Here is a 15,950-nt window from a genome sequence, read left to right as displayed (position 1 = left end):
CAATGTACTAAGCCAGGGGTGTCCAACCTTGGCAACTTTAAGACTTGTGGACTTCAACTCCCAGAATTCCTCAGCCAGCATTGCTGGCTGAGGAATTCTGGGAGTTGAAGTCCACAAGTCTTAAAGTTGCTAAGGTTGGACACCCCTGTACTAAGCCTTAAAGAAATGTGTTTGCTTTGGGCTTTGCATGTGGTGTGAGCTCACCCAGAGCATTTCATAAATCAGACTTCAAGCAAATTAAAGTGTATTTAGTTAACTTGAGTGAATCATGGCTTAGCTTATTGTGTAAATCCCGTCTGGAAATCTATTGGGAAAACCCCCTTTCTCCCTTTTGTCCAGAAGAAAAAAAGGACGTGGGTTCCAACCCTCCAGTAAAGCAACTGATTGAAATGCAGAACAATCTAGGTTCTTTTTCCTCTTTCAACTTTTGTTTTTGATCTACGGCTGTATCTTTTAATAAATTAAAATCAATCTCTTCCATCTCCTCACAAGGACAGGGGGAAAAAAAAATCCTGCAGTGGCTAGACAGTGTTTGCAACACTGGACAGGGGTCAGAATTAGCAGAAGCAAACTTCCTGCGTTGTTGAAGAGAGAGAATTCCACAACTCCATTTCAAAGGGAAGATTGCAGGAGTAGAACAGTGTTCTAGAAACATTACCTGCAATACCGGATCATCTAGTTGGGTAATTCTTCTAGAACAGGACGGAAACACCTTATATTTGTTTCTTTTCAACCCACACAGCCTTCTCTCTCCCTTTGGCTCACTACAATTTCCTTTCCACAATAAAAACAGTCCTTTTTTTTGATGCCACGTCTGACTGATTCAATGACATTCCCGGGGCTCAAAGGCATGCATGCTATTTCAAGTCTCTGTTAGAAATATATGTGTGATTAAGTACAAGTGCTAATGACTGAGCCAATGGCAAAAGGCTAACAGACAATTGAGCAGGCTGATTTTCGCAGAAAATGAATGAGCATTGGCAAACAAATGGAAGAAAAAAAAATCTAAAGTATTACTTGTGAAAACACTGGTATTGTATGTCCCAGAAAGAACTCCTGAGTTTTTTTTAAAAAAAACTTGTCATCTTAAATCTTGCAAAGATAACTTAACCCTCTCCCCAAATCAGTGACAGATAGGAAAGCGCTCCAGAGGGTTAATGTCATTGCCAAGAAGACCATTGGTTGCCCTCTCTCCTCTTTGGAAGAGCTTTATAGCTCCCGCTCCCTTAAGAAAGTTTAAAACATCCTCAAAGATCCATCTCATCCTGGGAACCCTTTTTTTTTTTTTTTTTGAACTATTACCATCTGGCAGATGGTACAGGAGAATAAAAACAAGGACAAATAGGCTGAAAAACAGCTTCTATCCCAGGGCAGTAGCTCCGTTGAATTCTACTGCATAGTGCAGTTATTGGTGTGGTGTCGGGGGTTTCTGGTTCAATGTGTGGAGTGTGAAGGATGTGTGTTTGTGTTTATTTTCATGGTCATGATGTGCACTGGTGCTTGATTTCGTTGTACGAGGTGCAATAAACTAAACGAAACTAGTCTCATAAAATGCTAAAAAGGACTAGCAGTTTAGTTTATTGTTTACTGATTAGACAAAAAACCCCTGTCATTTCTAGGAGTCTGGAAGAGGGAAATTTTCAGCCTTGACCGAGACCACTCACTTCATCTGTTTAAAAAAATATATTCAGCTTTTCCCCAAAGTGGGACATTTTTTTACTGCTCCATCCACTTTAGATTTAGATTTGAAAAACAAACTCACCTGACATTTTGTTTAAAATTCTGATCCTGTAGATGAATCCCGGTGAACGGAGTTTTCAAACAGTGAGAAAGTTTTCTCAGCGGGGCAGTAAATCCCCGAAGGCAGAGATTTATAACAGAATTTTTGACAGCATCCTTAACTATGGAAGTGGCAGGAGGAGCTGCTAATCACATTAAGTTAAGATTATGGATGGCAAGGAAGACTTTTGAAACCTGGCTAGCCGTGGCTTTCCTTAATTTATAGTGTTCTTGTCCAGGCAAAAATCAAATTTCATAGTTGTGACATTTCTATCCACAGTGCTAAATGTTAACTCTGCTGAGCAGGCACCTTTGAGAGACAGGTGGTGGTTGGGATACTGCGGAGAGGGGATGGAGATGGACAGCTTTGTTCTGGATGGTGAATATGATGGATGGGGTAGAGGACAACATCGTTTCATTCAAAGAGTTTCAGGGAGCCAAGATCTTCTGGTGGTGGCAGAGAAGCAGCTCAGCGAAAGCTTTACAAAAAAAAAGGCTCTGAAAGATACATGGCTGAATGAAGATATTCATGGAAATGTTCTGCCCGAATGCCATCAGACAAAGCTCTGATGCTCTGGTATAGCCTGGGAAAATGCTTGGTTTGCATTCCTTTACTGCTGGTCTCAGGGACTGTCATTTTCACGTCCCAAAGTGGTTGGATCAGCCTTCCCCAATGTGAGCGCCTGGAATTCTCAGCAATGAGGGAATGGTCGAGGGGAATTGAAGATCGCGATCCTGGAGACATCCAGGCCAGGAGAGCTAGGAAGGAAGACTCAGGGCATGATAGAACCAATAGGTCATGAGGTTCAACAGGGTCCCATGAAGTCCAGAAGGCAGCTGCCCTGCAGAACAACTTTCTCCCTGAGAGTCCATACAACCCCAAATGTGTTGTCCTTCCAGAGAGGTTAAAACACCTGAGTCTTCCCACAGGCAGTGTTGTGTGATATTAAGTAACTCCCTACTTCGTTGAGTTGAGTTCTCTGTTGTTTAGGGTTGTGGTTTCCTCTTGAATTGTTATCTAGTGCCAATTTAGTGCTAACTGCTAGTTGACTAGTTTCTTGTGTACATACTTGTAGTCTTAGCGTAATTGGGGTCCAGCCACCTGGGTCTTATGGTCTTAGCATAACTGGGGCCCAGACACCTGGGTCTTGTAGTCTTAGTACAACTGGGGCCCAGACACCTGGGTCTTGTAGTCTTAGTGCAACTGGGGCCCAGACACCTGGGTCTTTTAGTCTTAGCACAACTGGGACCCAGACACCTGGGTCTTGTAGTCTTAGCACAACTGGGGCCCAGACATCTATGTCTTGTAGTCTTAGCACAACTTCATCTTTGATCTGAATTTTCCATCAAAATTTGTTGTTTGATCTGAACGTTCAGCTTCTGGGGCAAACATTTTGGGGACCAGGCACCTGGGTCTTGTAGTCTTAGCACAACTGCAGAATGTGATGCTTAGAACGAAAATCCAATTAAAATAAATAATTAAAACCCAATTAAAACAATAATTAAAACACTTGAGCAATAAATCTTCTTTACTGGACCTTAATGTTCCAGTTGTGGAACATGTGTGGTCGTGTTTCTTCACGCCTGGCATTAATCTCATTAAATTGATGTTAGATAGGAGTTAACAGAATTCAATAGGGGCTGCATTTGGACTGCTTGAAGGAACATAATGACTCCGAACTGCTTCCTCTCTTGACTCCACCCTTCAGCTCTGCCGCTTCTTTTCTTACAGTATACAAACATCTCCCCAGCTGGTTTTCTGAATACAGGAAGAAACATGCGTAATGAAATGTTACTTCCTGCTGAAATGACCTAACGTAACACTACGGGTGGCTCAGTGGCTAAGACGCTAAGTTTGATGATCAGAAAGGTTGGCAGTTTGGCGGTTCGAATCCCTAGCGCCACATGACGGACTGAGTTCCCGTTACTTGTCCCAGCTTCTGCCAATCTAGCAGTTCGAAAGCATGTAAAAAAAAATATGCAAAAATAGGGACCACTTTGGTGGGAAGGTAGCAGCATTCTGTGCACCTTCAGCGTTTAAGTCATGCCGGCCACATGACCACGGAGACGTCTCCGGACAGCGCTGGCTCTTCGGCTTTGTAATGGAGATGAGTACCGCCCCCTGGAGCCAGAAACGACTAGCACATATCTGCAAGGGGAACCTTTATCTTTACCTGTAACCCAACACTGAGAGAGAGCTAAGTTCAGAGTCTTACCTTTATTACCGATGCTCCGGCTCTTGAAAGTGGACTATGCATCTGTGCTGCAGCAGCCATGTTGGCGATAGTATTGAGATGGTTCATTTGATTCATGGCCATCGCTACAGAAGCAGGAGGCAGGCCAACCGGAAGAAGAGGATGGGGCATCATCATAAATGGCAGGTCTATCCCTGAAATACAAGAACAGCAGCCCGTAAATAATTTAAAAGCAGTGATTTCCCAGGGTTTTCACCCATAAAAGAGGGTGAAAGTTTAATGGAACAAGTCAATTAGGACTATAATTAGCTTGAAACATTTTCTACATTTTGCAGTTAAAATTTAGCTTCAAGACTAAGAAGAACAATAGATTTGTATTAATACGTAGAAGAAAAATTGGGCAGATTTTTTGTTTTTTGTTTTAAAATAGAAATAAACCTTAGGTGGTTATAACCCCCCTATTGAAATTAGATATATAATCAAGGAGAATCAGTAAAGACACTTCTTCTATCTAGCAATCCACAACAACAACAAAATTAACTCTGTTTGGTTTTTTTTTGCCAAAGTATTCTGATGTTTAAAATGTATAATAGAAATATTGTAATCAGCATCTTTAAAAAGACCCTTGTGATTTGACTTGAATATAATATTGTAAAGATTCCATTTTAAGATTGATGGCTGGATGACTTGACTTCTGACAAGGAAAGCCAATCGGGAAATGCCTGATTCGCTTTAAAGACCACCCAATTTACTTAATAACTTCAGTGATTCGCTTAACAACAAGGGCAAAAAGGACTTGCTTAACGGTGGAAAATTCTGTTCTCAATCGTGCTCATAAGGGCTATTTATTTTTGGAAGACGATATGACGCCAGAACAGATGCTGGGAAAATCCTTACAGCTACATCTACATGTATATTTATAAAATACACCAAGAGCTACTACATGTGATTGGTTTGGAAAGAAGGTGTGTTGTGATATCTCGTTTCACTCACTCCATCCAGCCCGCATCAACTGCTAATGGCAGTCTTTGTCCACTCATTAGCTTTTCCCCTACAGTCTCGTAATCTTTCCCTTCTTTCACTGTAGAGTTTTAGTGCTTCCAGACACCATCTGTCTGAACAGGGTGGCTCATCTCGTTACAATCCGATTGACATGCAAACAACATGCAAATGACAAACAGAATGCAACAACCCTTCGTTGTTTTAAGGGACAATATCTCAAAGGTTTTACAAAGGGGAGGGTTGGGGGTTGGGAGGAGGCGGAAAGGAAAGAGAAGAAAATGTGTCTGCCTTCTGCAGATCGGGCACAATTATTTCTTATTCAATGAACACTCCAAAGACGACTGAAGACAATTGAGAAAGCGTCATCGGCAACAGCAGCAGCAAAATGACATAGAGCAGGTTGGGCAGTGAAATAAAATATTTTTGTGGACTTGGCAGGGACACCAACTGGTTTCTGCTGTGCGAGACCGTATTGAACAGTCCACCAAACAGTTACAAGCAAGTATTTATGTACAGCATGTATGCATGCGTGACGCAGTGGTTAGAAGGCAGCATTGCAGGCTGACTTTGCTCACTGCCAGGAGTTCGATCCTGACCGGTTCAAGGTTGACTCAGCTTTCCATCCTTCCGAGGTCGGTAAAATGAGGAGCCAGATTGTTGGTAGGAATATAATGACTCTGTAAACCACTTAAAGAGGGCTGTAAAGCACTGTGAAGCGGTATAAAAGTCAAAGTGCTATTGCTATTTCAACAAGGCTTTAGGCACATGAGCCATGGTGGCACAGTGGTTAGAATGCAGTATTTCAGGCTAACTCTGCCCACTGCCAGAAGTTCGAATCTCACCAGGCTCCAGGTTGACACAGCCTTCCATCCTTCCAAGGTGGGTAAAATGAGGACCCAGATTGTTGGGGTCAAGAGGCTGGCTCTGTAAACCGCTTACGAGAGGGCTGTAAAAGCACTGTGAAGCGGTATCTAAGTCTAAGTGCTGTTGCTATTGTTTTTCTTTCTTTCCTTCCTTCCTTCCTTCCTTCCTTCCTTCCTTCCTTCCTTCCTTCCTTCCTTCCTTCCTGCCTGCCTGCCTGCCTGCCTGCCTCCCTGCCTGCCTGCAGGCTAATTCTGCCCATTGCTAGCAGTTCGATCCTGATTGGCTCAAGGTTGATTCAGCCTTCCATCCTTCCGAGGTGGGTCAAATGAGGACTCAGATTGTTGGGGGCAATAGGCTGACTCTGTAAACTGCTTAGACAGGGCTGTAAAAGCACTGTGAAGTGATATATAAGTCTAAGTCTATTGCTATAGTTAACTCTGCCAGCATTTTGATCCTGACCGGCTCAAGGTTGACTCAGCCTTCCATCCTTCCGAGGTGGGTCAAATGAGGACTCAGATTGTTGGGGGCAATAGGCTGACTCTGTAAACCCCTCAGAGAGTGCTGTAAAGCACAATGAAGTGGGATATAAGTTTAAGGGCTATTGCTATCTATTTCTTTATTAAACTCATATGCTGCTCATCTCACCTATGGCGACACGAGCTTGTGCTCGTTCAACAAAAACGTCACGTAAAACATGAAAACAATTTTTAAAAAACCAATTAACAGCCGTAATAAGAATTAAAGTTACCTTTTATAATGCAATGTGGCTAAAAGTTACAATGGCATTGAAGAATAGAGGCTTATGCAGGGGTGGGATTCTACCAGTTCGCACCTATTTGCTAGAACCGGTTGTTAACATTCTAAGCAGTTCGGAGAATCAGTTGTTGGAAGAAATTACTGGCCTAATCCTGTAAGGAAGGCAGGAAGGAAACATTCTGGTGTTGCTTACAGAAACTGCCTCTCCGTTAACCCTTATTACATTCTTGGCAGGACTAGACTTCCTGTCTCAGGAACTGCTCTGGAGTTTTTTTTCCCCTCCTTTGCTGGTACTTTGCTCGTGTGGAGAGACCATTCAAAGTTACAATGGCACTGAAAAAAGCGACTTATGACCGTTTTTCACACTTACGACTGTTGCAGCATCCCCACGGTCATGAGAGGCCAGGCGAGGAGATGCGTGCTTGATGTGAGTGATGTTGAGTTGGCCACGCCCACATGACCACCAAGCCACATCCACCCAGTCACATGACAACCAAGCCATGCCCACAGAACTGTCTGTTAAAAAGATTGAATCCCACCTCTGGGCTTATGACCGTTTTCACACTTATGACCGTTGCAACGTTCTCTTGGTCATGTGATCAAAATTTGGGTACTTAGCTACTGGCTCGTATTTATGACAGTTAAAAGCCTCCATTGATGGAGCACCCACAACTTCTGAAGGCAAGCCATTCTACTGATTAATTGTTTTCATGGACAGAAAATTACTCTTTTATCCTAGGTTAGATCTGTCTTTGATAAGTTACCATTAGCATATTGCACCAAAAAATGCCTAAATTCTATGCAGGGAGAAGAGGATTGAAGAAGAAGATTGAAAAATGGGATTGAAATGTTCTGGCTTTTAATGAGCTCATTGTCTCACAGAGATTATGACATCACTGGAGAACTCCCGGTTGTTGAATGGCAACATCTCAACGGTGCCATTAATGCAACATGCTTAACTGGTTCATGAATTAACCAATTTGTTGGATTAGCACAATACATTAACTACCAAATAGTTCTGAAATAACCAAATGGGTTGCATTAACAAAGCGTGGTAAGCAACACCCTTCCCCAAAGTTTAACATGAATCAGTGATAACCAGCATAAAGACAGCTACTAAGAAGATACTCAAAAGATGCTTCAGGCAATCTTAGTAAATCCTGAGGTAAACGACATGTGTCACACTCCCCAAACCAAGTGCTAAACAAAATTAAGACTTAGTGTCCCTTCCTTGCCCTGCCTGAAATTTTTCGGGAAAAGAATATTTGAAAAAAAGGGGGGCGTTATGTTTAAAAAGTAGGTGCTTGGCTATCTCCTATTTCCAAATATACCATCTCTATTAAAATTCATCAGGCCCATTCAATTCTAGAAGCAATTCAACTCCTCAATTCACCAGGCCCCTTCAATTCTAGAAGCCATCAATTTACCAATCCACACTTCCACAAGAAAAGCGTGGGAAGAAAATACATGCAACTCATGAATAGTTTTATTTATTTTTAATCTACCTTTCTTACACTTAGAAACAGCTCAAGGTGGCTAACATAACTCCTACTTCCTTTTCTTATTATGCCCACACCAGCAACCCTCTGAAGTGGGCTGGGATGAGAGAGATTGCCTGGCCCAAAGTCACCTAGTTGGCTTACATGCCTAAAGTAGGACTAGAAATCAGAGTCTTCTAGTGGTTGGCCCAAAGTCGCTCACACAGACTTCCTACCTTGGCTTGACTAGAACTCCTCATCTCCCGGTGACTGGCCCGAAGTTGTCCAACCAGCTTTCATACCTAAGGCAGGACTAGAACTCACTGTCTCCTGGTTTCTAGCCTTGCGCCTTAATCACTAAATCAGGGGTGTTAAACTCAAGGCCCACAGGTCACATCTGGCCCATGGGGCTGGAAACACTCCCCCCTCCCCCAAGCTCTGTTTTTTGTTGGCAGAAGGCTAGCAAAACAAACTAAAAACAAAACAAAAGGAGAAATGTTTCCCCCTTTGCATTTGAGCATGGAAGTAAGGACAGGAAAGGAGAAAGGGAAAGAGGAAAGACAAAGAGAAAGAAAGAGGGGAAGAGAGCAAGAAAGGAAAAAGAAGGAAAGAGGGGAAGGAAGAAGAAAGAAAGAAGGAAGGAAGAAAAAGGAAGGAAGGAGGGGAAATATGAAAGGAAGGAAGGAAGGAAGGAAGGAAGGAAGGAAGGAAGGAAGGAAGGAAGGAAGGAAGGAAGGAAGGAAGATAGATTATAATGAGACAGAAGGAGGGTCTGAGGGAAGTCCTGCCTTAGCACTTGGCCACCACAGGTGCCCCCGACACAGCTGACATTGAGCTGGCCACGCCCACCCTGGCCACACCCACCCCGAGGTCAAACACAATCCTGATGCGGCCCTCAATGAAATCGAGTTTGACACCCCTATCCTAGACTATACTGTTCCACTTGCAGCTTTCTTCACATATCCTGTTTAAGGTGGGGCAAGCCATAGTTCTGCCTCCCCCAATAGGTGAAGAAATATATAGTACTCGGGTTAATTTGGGCACCCGGCAGATGATTCCCTAAGTCCCTCTCTTCCTTTTCTTGGCGGTGAAATAAGAAACGGCACCTAAGGAGGGTGTCTCCCTCCGCTTAACGGCAAGGCCGGTGCCGGGACATTTCTGAACACGCCAAGATGCTGGGATGTTTGTGTTTCCATACGTACTGTTTGTGAGCAGATGGTTCTGCTGCAGAGGACTTAGGGGATGAGCGCTCGCCAAATTGGCCTGCCCTGAAAGCGCCGCGTGGCTGATCCCGTGATGGGATCCCGTTGGGATCGGCGACTGAAGCTTCTCTTTATCCCACGAGGATTCACTTCCACCTAAAACAAAAACAGCACACAGAACATTGATGGTTCCCCGCTTTTAAAGATAGTTTGTCAAACCTGCCTCAACTTGCATCATTAAATAGAAACAATCAGGGGTGGGCTTCAAAAATTTTAGCAACCAAAAATTTTAGCAACTCTGCCCGGTTGCTGAGCAGGTGTGGCCATGGTGGGCGTGGCCTAGTTGGCCTCCTGCACTACAGCAGGGGGGAGGGGCATTTTCGCCCTCCCCGGGCTCTGGAGGTTTTCCTTGAGCCTCCGGGAGGGTGAAAACGGCCTCCCAGGGCTACGGAGGCTCTCTGGAAGTTTGAAAAGGGCCCATTTCCAGCCTTCCCAAACTTCCAGGAGGCCTGTTTTTCGCAGGTAAGTGCAGGGCGTGCACAGAGGCTCGGGGAAGGCAAAAAACGGGCCTTCCAGAAGTCCGGGAAGGCCAGAAATGGGCCTGTTTCTGGCTTCCAGAGAGCCTCCGGAGCCTGGGGAGAGCAAAAATGCCCCCCCCCATGGTGCAGGAGGCCGACTAGGCCACACCCACCATGGCCACGCCCACCCAGCAACCGGGAAGAGAACCCGTTGCTAAAATTGTTGGAGCCCACCCCTGGGCAGGCATATACATTGGCAACCTGATTAGGAAGTAAACAAGAACATCTAAAAGTAAGCAATAATCCATACATTCTAGCCTTCTTCCTTTTAATAAGATATCTTAAGATATGCACACATACACACACACACACACACACACACACAAAAGGATGAAAAGTGGTTGTGTGCAATTGTCCATGGGTCCAGCCAAAGGAACAATCTGGATCTAAACAGCTAGCCCCAGTACTATGGGTGTCTAATCAGCAGCCCTGGTTTGCAATTCCTTTCAACTGTAATTAATTTGCAAACCTCCTAATTGAGTGAAAAGAGCCCACTGTGTTGTTTACAGTGTGGGGATTTAACAAAATCTGCAAATCTCGGAGCAGGGAAGGATTCCCACTAACCGGGGCACATTTATTTCTCAACTGAAAACCATGAAAATCAGTAAGTGCATGAGCGCTGTTGACATAAAAGCATTTTCTATTCATTAGACAACTCAGACTTTCTTAGAAAATTTCCAACAATCCAAGGCAGAGTGTCTAGATTTTTTTTTGAAGTGTGTGTGTGTGTGTGTGTGTGTGTGTGTGTGTGTGTGTGTGTGTGAGCTCAGATAAAATGCAGAGACTCAATAATCTTCTATCATCTAATGCAGTTGGTTGGATGCATTTTCTATTGTGAGGCCTCTGTTGCATCACAAGTTGCAATCTATCATGGTTGAACTGTATTTTTTGAACTAAGCTACCCCGGGCTGGGCTCCTACAAAAGACTAAACCCTGAATCAAGGTTTATACATCACCAATGAATGGTTCTGCAGTGTACATTAAGCCAAAGAAAAATAAATCTTATTAACATTTGGTGCAACCGGTGAACTCCGCCATTATCTACACACAGGCAAAATATATATAACCCTTATTGACATTCTGATGTTGGCCTATGACCTTGATAAAGATTGATCTGATTTAGAGACTATCCAGGAAGAAAGTTCACTCTCTTCCTTGAACCTGGCCAACTCTTCACAAGAGACTCTTCTCTTGATGTAAAAATAGACAAGAACCAAACACAACTTAATCTTCAACTACATTGTAAATCAGCATCTCAACCTGGACAACTTTAGTCTGGCATAGCATAGCTGTCTAGAGAATTCTGGGAACGGAAATCCACGCATCTTCAAATTGAGATGTACTTGTTTAAATCCTATCCCATTTTTTAAATTTTTTTTTGCATATAAACAAAATCACTCTTAGGAGATTTCTACTCTAAGGAATGTCTTTCTCTCTTCCTGCTCCTTCCATTATTTTGGAAATTGTTAAAAGGAAAGTATGGTTGGCATAGCATAGCTGGCTAGAGAATTCTGGGAACTGAAGTCCATGTATCTTCAAATTGAGATGTACTTGTTTAAACCCTATCCCATTTTTATTTTTACTTTTTGCACATAAACCAAATCACTCTTAGGAGATTTCTTGTGATGACCTAGGGTGGGATACAAAACAAACACAGTCACAGAAAACAGGTGAAGCCCCTTTTATTCCTTCACTTTGCTTCCAAGCTCCCAATTGACGGAAGACAAAAAACTCCCACACAAACAGTTACAAGAGGAAGGCAAAAACCAATACAAACCAGGCAAGATAAGGGCCTGAGGACATCCACAGATAACACACTGGAGAGGACGCCAAACTCAAAGAGGAACCATAAACTAGAGATATTTCCACGCTTTGTTTCCAGCATTCGCTCCTAAGCAGGTCTGTCCTCTCATTCAGTTGTCACAGCTACAGCCCTTCCCCAGCCTCCTCCACAACCTCTGGAGCCACACTTCCACTCCCTGTCAGCTGTTCCTCCTCTCTCTCTGAGTCAGTCTCCACGATGACATTTCTACTCTAAGGAATGTCTTTCTCTCTTCCTGCCCCTTCCATTTTTTTGCGAAGTGGTAATAAGAAGGTATGGTTGAGAGAGTCTGTCTGGATTATTGACAATGCCAGGAATTCATTAACTTGATTTCCAATTAGAAACCATAATATTTCATTGACATGGAAGAGACAGTGGCAGGGGGAAAAATGTATCTTAATTGAAGATAACGGCAGAGAAGCATTCTACATTCTTTATGATGAACCCTTGGCTAATAAATATGATTCATGTTATCAAACAGTAAAATCCGAAAGATCAATGATGGAGCCCAAAAAAGGGAAATGCTCCATCATTTTTATGCTCACAGCCAAGCTATGAATTATCTTTACTAGTGCAAATGTGTAATTTGCAAAAACGATGAGCTTTGCATAGGCAAAGAAAGATGCGTTTATGCCAAGTTAAATTATATCGTATGTTCTAATATAATGTGGCGTAATTGCAGTGAAGTTCAATGGTATGGCTGTATTTGTGTCAGGTGGGGCATCATACATTCCCACACTTTACAAGGATGACCTCAAATCCATATTGACTGAAAGGGGGTGCAATTCAGACCTTGTCTCTAGCTATATCTTCTAGAAATGACAGCATTCCAGAACGTAGAGCTGTAACAGGTCACAACGTACCAAGCAGCTCTGAAAAAGTCAAAATTAATTAGCTTGGAAACTGGTGTTCTTTAACAGTTTAATTCCCACCTACGTTTCCACATTTGGGTATGAGAAGGGCTAACCTTCTCTCGTTTCAATAAAAAAATACTCCCCAAATAAGAAAGACATCGTAGGAGATTATTGCTTCATGGAGTGCAGTATCTAAATGAGTGCTTGCCAATAGTGGCAATGTCACCCCTGAAGCTTTACCTGACTGGAGTCATGTTGGAGCTTCCGTGTTGCCAGTGTCCTGCCCCTGGTGGAGACGGACTCTGAGGGAGAGGAGGAACAGCTGACAGGGAGTGGAAGTGTGGCTCCGGAGGTTATGGAGGAGGCTGGGAAAGGCCAGAGGCCGGCTGGACAGTCAAAGAGGATACAGACCCATTCCCTCTCCATCCTAAGGCACGCAGGGAGGAGAGGATGTAAAAATAACCAAGGCGGGATACGAGAAAAAAAAAACATACTCTACATCAGTGGCCCCCAACCTTTTGAGTAACAGGGATTGGTTCTATGGAAAGGTTTTTCTGCTTTAACGGATCTAAATCTTGGGCTGCTTTAACATTGCTTGTAAAATGTATTTATTTATTTAGCCTATGGCGACATTACCTTAGCCAGAAGACTACAATGCTAATGCCGAGTAGTAGTTTAGCTGCCTAAGATTGCTAGCCCTGTTTGGTTCATGCTCGCACGCTTTCCAAGATGCGCCGGGTGTGTGTGTGTGTGTGTGTGTGTGAGCTAGCTCACCACCAGAAAGAAAGATGAGTGGCTTTCCTGCCACATCACCTGTTGCAACCAGGAAGGTTCAGCACCAGCACGATTCTAACCATCTGCATGAAGTGCCAGCTCGTCTCCCCACGGAAGTGGTACCTATTTATCTACTTGCATATCACGTGCTTTCAGACTGCTAGGGGAGCAGAAGCTGAGGCAAGTGATGGGAGCTCGCCCTGCCACCTGTGCTGGGACTCGAACTGCTGGGGCATAGACCATCTCCAGGGTTATGAAGCCACCGAGCCTCTGTTTGTAGAGTGAGAATGCAATAAACCCCTTGATGTTACATATTTACTGGCTTCACCAGAGATGGCGAAGAGCTTCAGCAATTAAAATACTTTCCACCTAGTCATGAATTCTGGTTTCTCCCCCCCAAAAAAATTGGTGTCACAATTATTTGACACCAACATTTTGTTTTGTAATTATATCCTGCTTCCTGAACGTTTTTCTCCCCTAGCTAAAAAATGTTAGCTAGATGCTGCACACACAGTCAACCCCATTTATCTACGTAAGTATCTACGTAAGTAGATAAATGGAAAAAAGCATTTTTGCCCTGTGACAAATTTTTCTTTCAGTTTCTTCCGCTGAAGTTGGCCCTGTCAGAAGCAACTGGGAGAGCTCAAGAGATTCATCCACATTGCATTTTATTAATATATATTTTTTTCTCGGTTATTAAAACTTTTCTTGGGTGGGCAAACAGCATAAATATTCCTCCCTGTTCACATATTACAAGGCCTTTGGGCAAGAGATCCTTCAGCGGTATAACGGAAGAGAAAAGCTTATATTCAAGCATAATGTCCAAACAAATTATTTACACTTAGATATTTTCCTTGCGTCTTTTTCATCTTATGCAGCAAATATTTTATACAAATGGCAGGCTGACAGTTAGAATCAAAAAAGGAGGCTGAAACATTAACTATTTCAGATATGTAGATGATATCCCTTTGCTAGCGGAAAATAAAGAAGCCTTAGAAGAGCTTGGAATGAAATTAAAAATAGAAAGTAAACTCGTATTAAATATGAGTGCTAAATATTAAGAAGACAAATATAGTTTTAAGTAAAGGTTCCCCTCGCACATACATTCTAATCATTTCTGGTGCTCATCTCTGTTCAAAGCCGAAGAACCAGCACTGTCCGAAGACATCTCCATGGTCATGTGGCCAGCATGACCAAATGTTGAAGGCGCATGGAACGCTGTTACCTTCCCACAAAGTGGCCCCTATTTTTCTACTTGCATTTTTACATGCTTTCAAACTGCTAGTTTGGCAGAAGCTGGGACACATAATTCCGTTATGCGGTGCGAGGGATTCGAACCGCCGAACTTTCTGATCGACAAGCTCAATGTCTTAGCCGCTGAGCCACTGCATCCCTTAAAGATACGGTTGGTTATAGGGTTATAGTTTTAACCAGTGTTAAATTGTGTTTTTCCCTCTTTAGGCCCACGTACAAAGAGAATATTGGAAAACCATAATTAAGACACAAAGGCTAGGGGTATTCCAATCAGATAAGAACAGCAAGTCAAGACAAGGGTCTTTACACCGATAATGTACGACTGTTGAAAGCCAGACATTGAGAATGAGTGGGGGAAAAATAGATGTCTTCACATTTCAATTTTTGGAAATGCTAACCAAGAATATCATGGCCTGCAAGGATAACTAACCAGTCTTAGATCAAAGAAAAGCTGATTGTTCCACACAAGTGATGATCAACTCACATATTTTAGGTTGATGTACTATGAAATGTGATCTGGATTGGCTAAGTTGAGGGAAACAGAAAAAAAAGAGAACAAATGATTGGATTAAAGGTAGCTGAAATGTCCTTTAAGAGGTACACGTCTGAGCTAGAAGGCGGGGTTAAGCATGTCATCAGTTTAGAATCATTGCATTGCCATAAGAGATCCAAGTCCAACCCTCCCCCCTTGAATTCCATTGACTCTTATCTAGTGCCAATTTAGCTTTGACTGTTAGTTGACCAGATTCTGGTGTATAGATAACAACAGTAATCTTTTCTGTCCTTTGAACTCTACGAATGCTCCTGGTTATTTGCTCCTGACAAGAGGTAATGGAAAATGGCCTGATCCTAGAGTTGTGATTTTGAACAACAAGATTTGACACAGGTAGCATTTGGGGGAACCTTCCTTTATATCTGATAACTAAATACGGAAAGGCGAGAGACTGAGCAGAATAATGGCCCAACATGCAGGACAAGTTTGCCATATCCTGCTCCGTCTTAATGTCTACAGAAGGTTGAGGAGACGCACAAATGTTTTAAACGGATTCATGACCAAGGCAGACATGATGCTGAAACATTTTGCCTGTCAAGATGAATCAGTTTCCATGGCTGGTAGGAGAGAGAGAGAGAGAGAAGAACAAACATGTTTTTAATCATAATTAACACCACTACAGGTCTGCATCATTTACTAAGCAATGGATGCAATGTGTAAATTAAGATGATGACCCATATCTGGACTCATTCCAGGGAATGTCTGCATGATAGATGCTGAGGAGGAAAGCAAGGCACTGCATTTGAGACAGCAGAGACAGTGCCTGTTCTATTTCACAGAATCCTAGAGCTGAAAGGATCCGTGGAGACCATCCATACCACTCCATTCTGTGCTGGAGT

At 43.0% G+C, this 15,950-nt stretch overlaps 1 protein-coding gene across 3 annotated transcripts in view; it reads right to left on the bottom strand.

Moving 5' to 3' along the window:
• Positions 1–15,950, bottom strand: part of DACH2 (dachshund family transcription factor 2) — a 290,074-nt gene that overhangs the window by 55,478 nt on the left and 218,646 nt on the right. For all 3 annotated transcript variants that reach the window (XM_087972087.1, XM_087972088.1, XM_087972089.1), the window contains 2 exons: positions 9,277–9,432; positions 3,996–4,168 (listed from right to left, as the gene is read on the bottom strand). In XM_087972087.1, the coding sequence (XP_087828213.1) occupies positions 3,996–4,168; positions 9,277–9,432 (329 nt within the window). The remainder of the gene's footprint in view (positions 1–3,995; positions 4,169–9,276; positions 9,433–15,950) is intronic.

Source organism: Notechis scutatus, chromosome 10 (genome assembly GCF_049901735.1).
Source record: "Notechis scutatus isolate UNSWTSFEM ecotype Mainland chromosome 10, rNotScu1.2, whole genome shotgun sequence".
NCBI classification, from domain to species: domain Eukaryota; kingdom Metazoa; phylum Chordata; class Lepidosauria; order Squamata; family Elapidae; genus Notechis; species Notechis scutatus.
The sequence above is the reverse complement of the archived record's forward strand: the minus strand, read 5'-3'. Positions and strand labels throughout refer to the sequence as shown.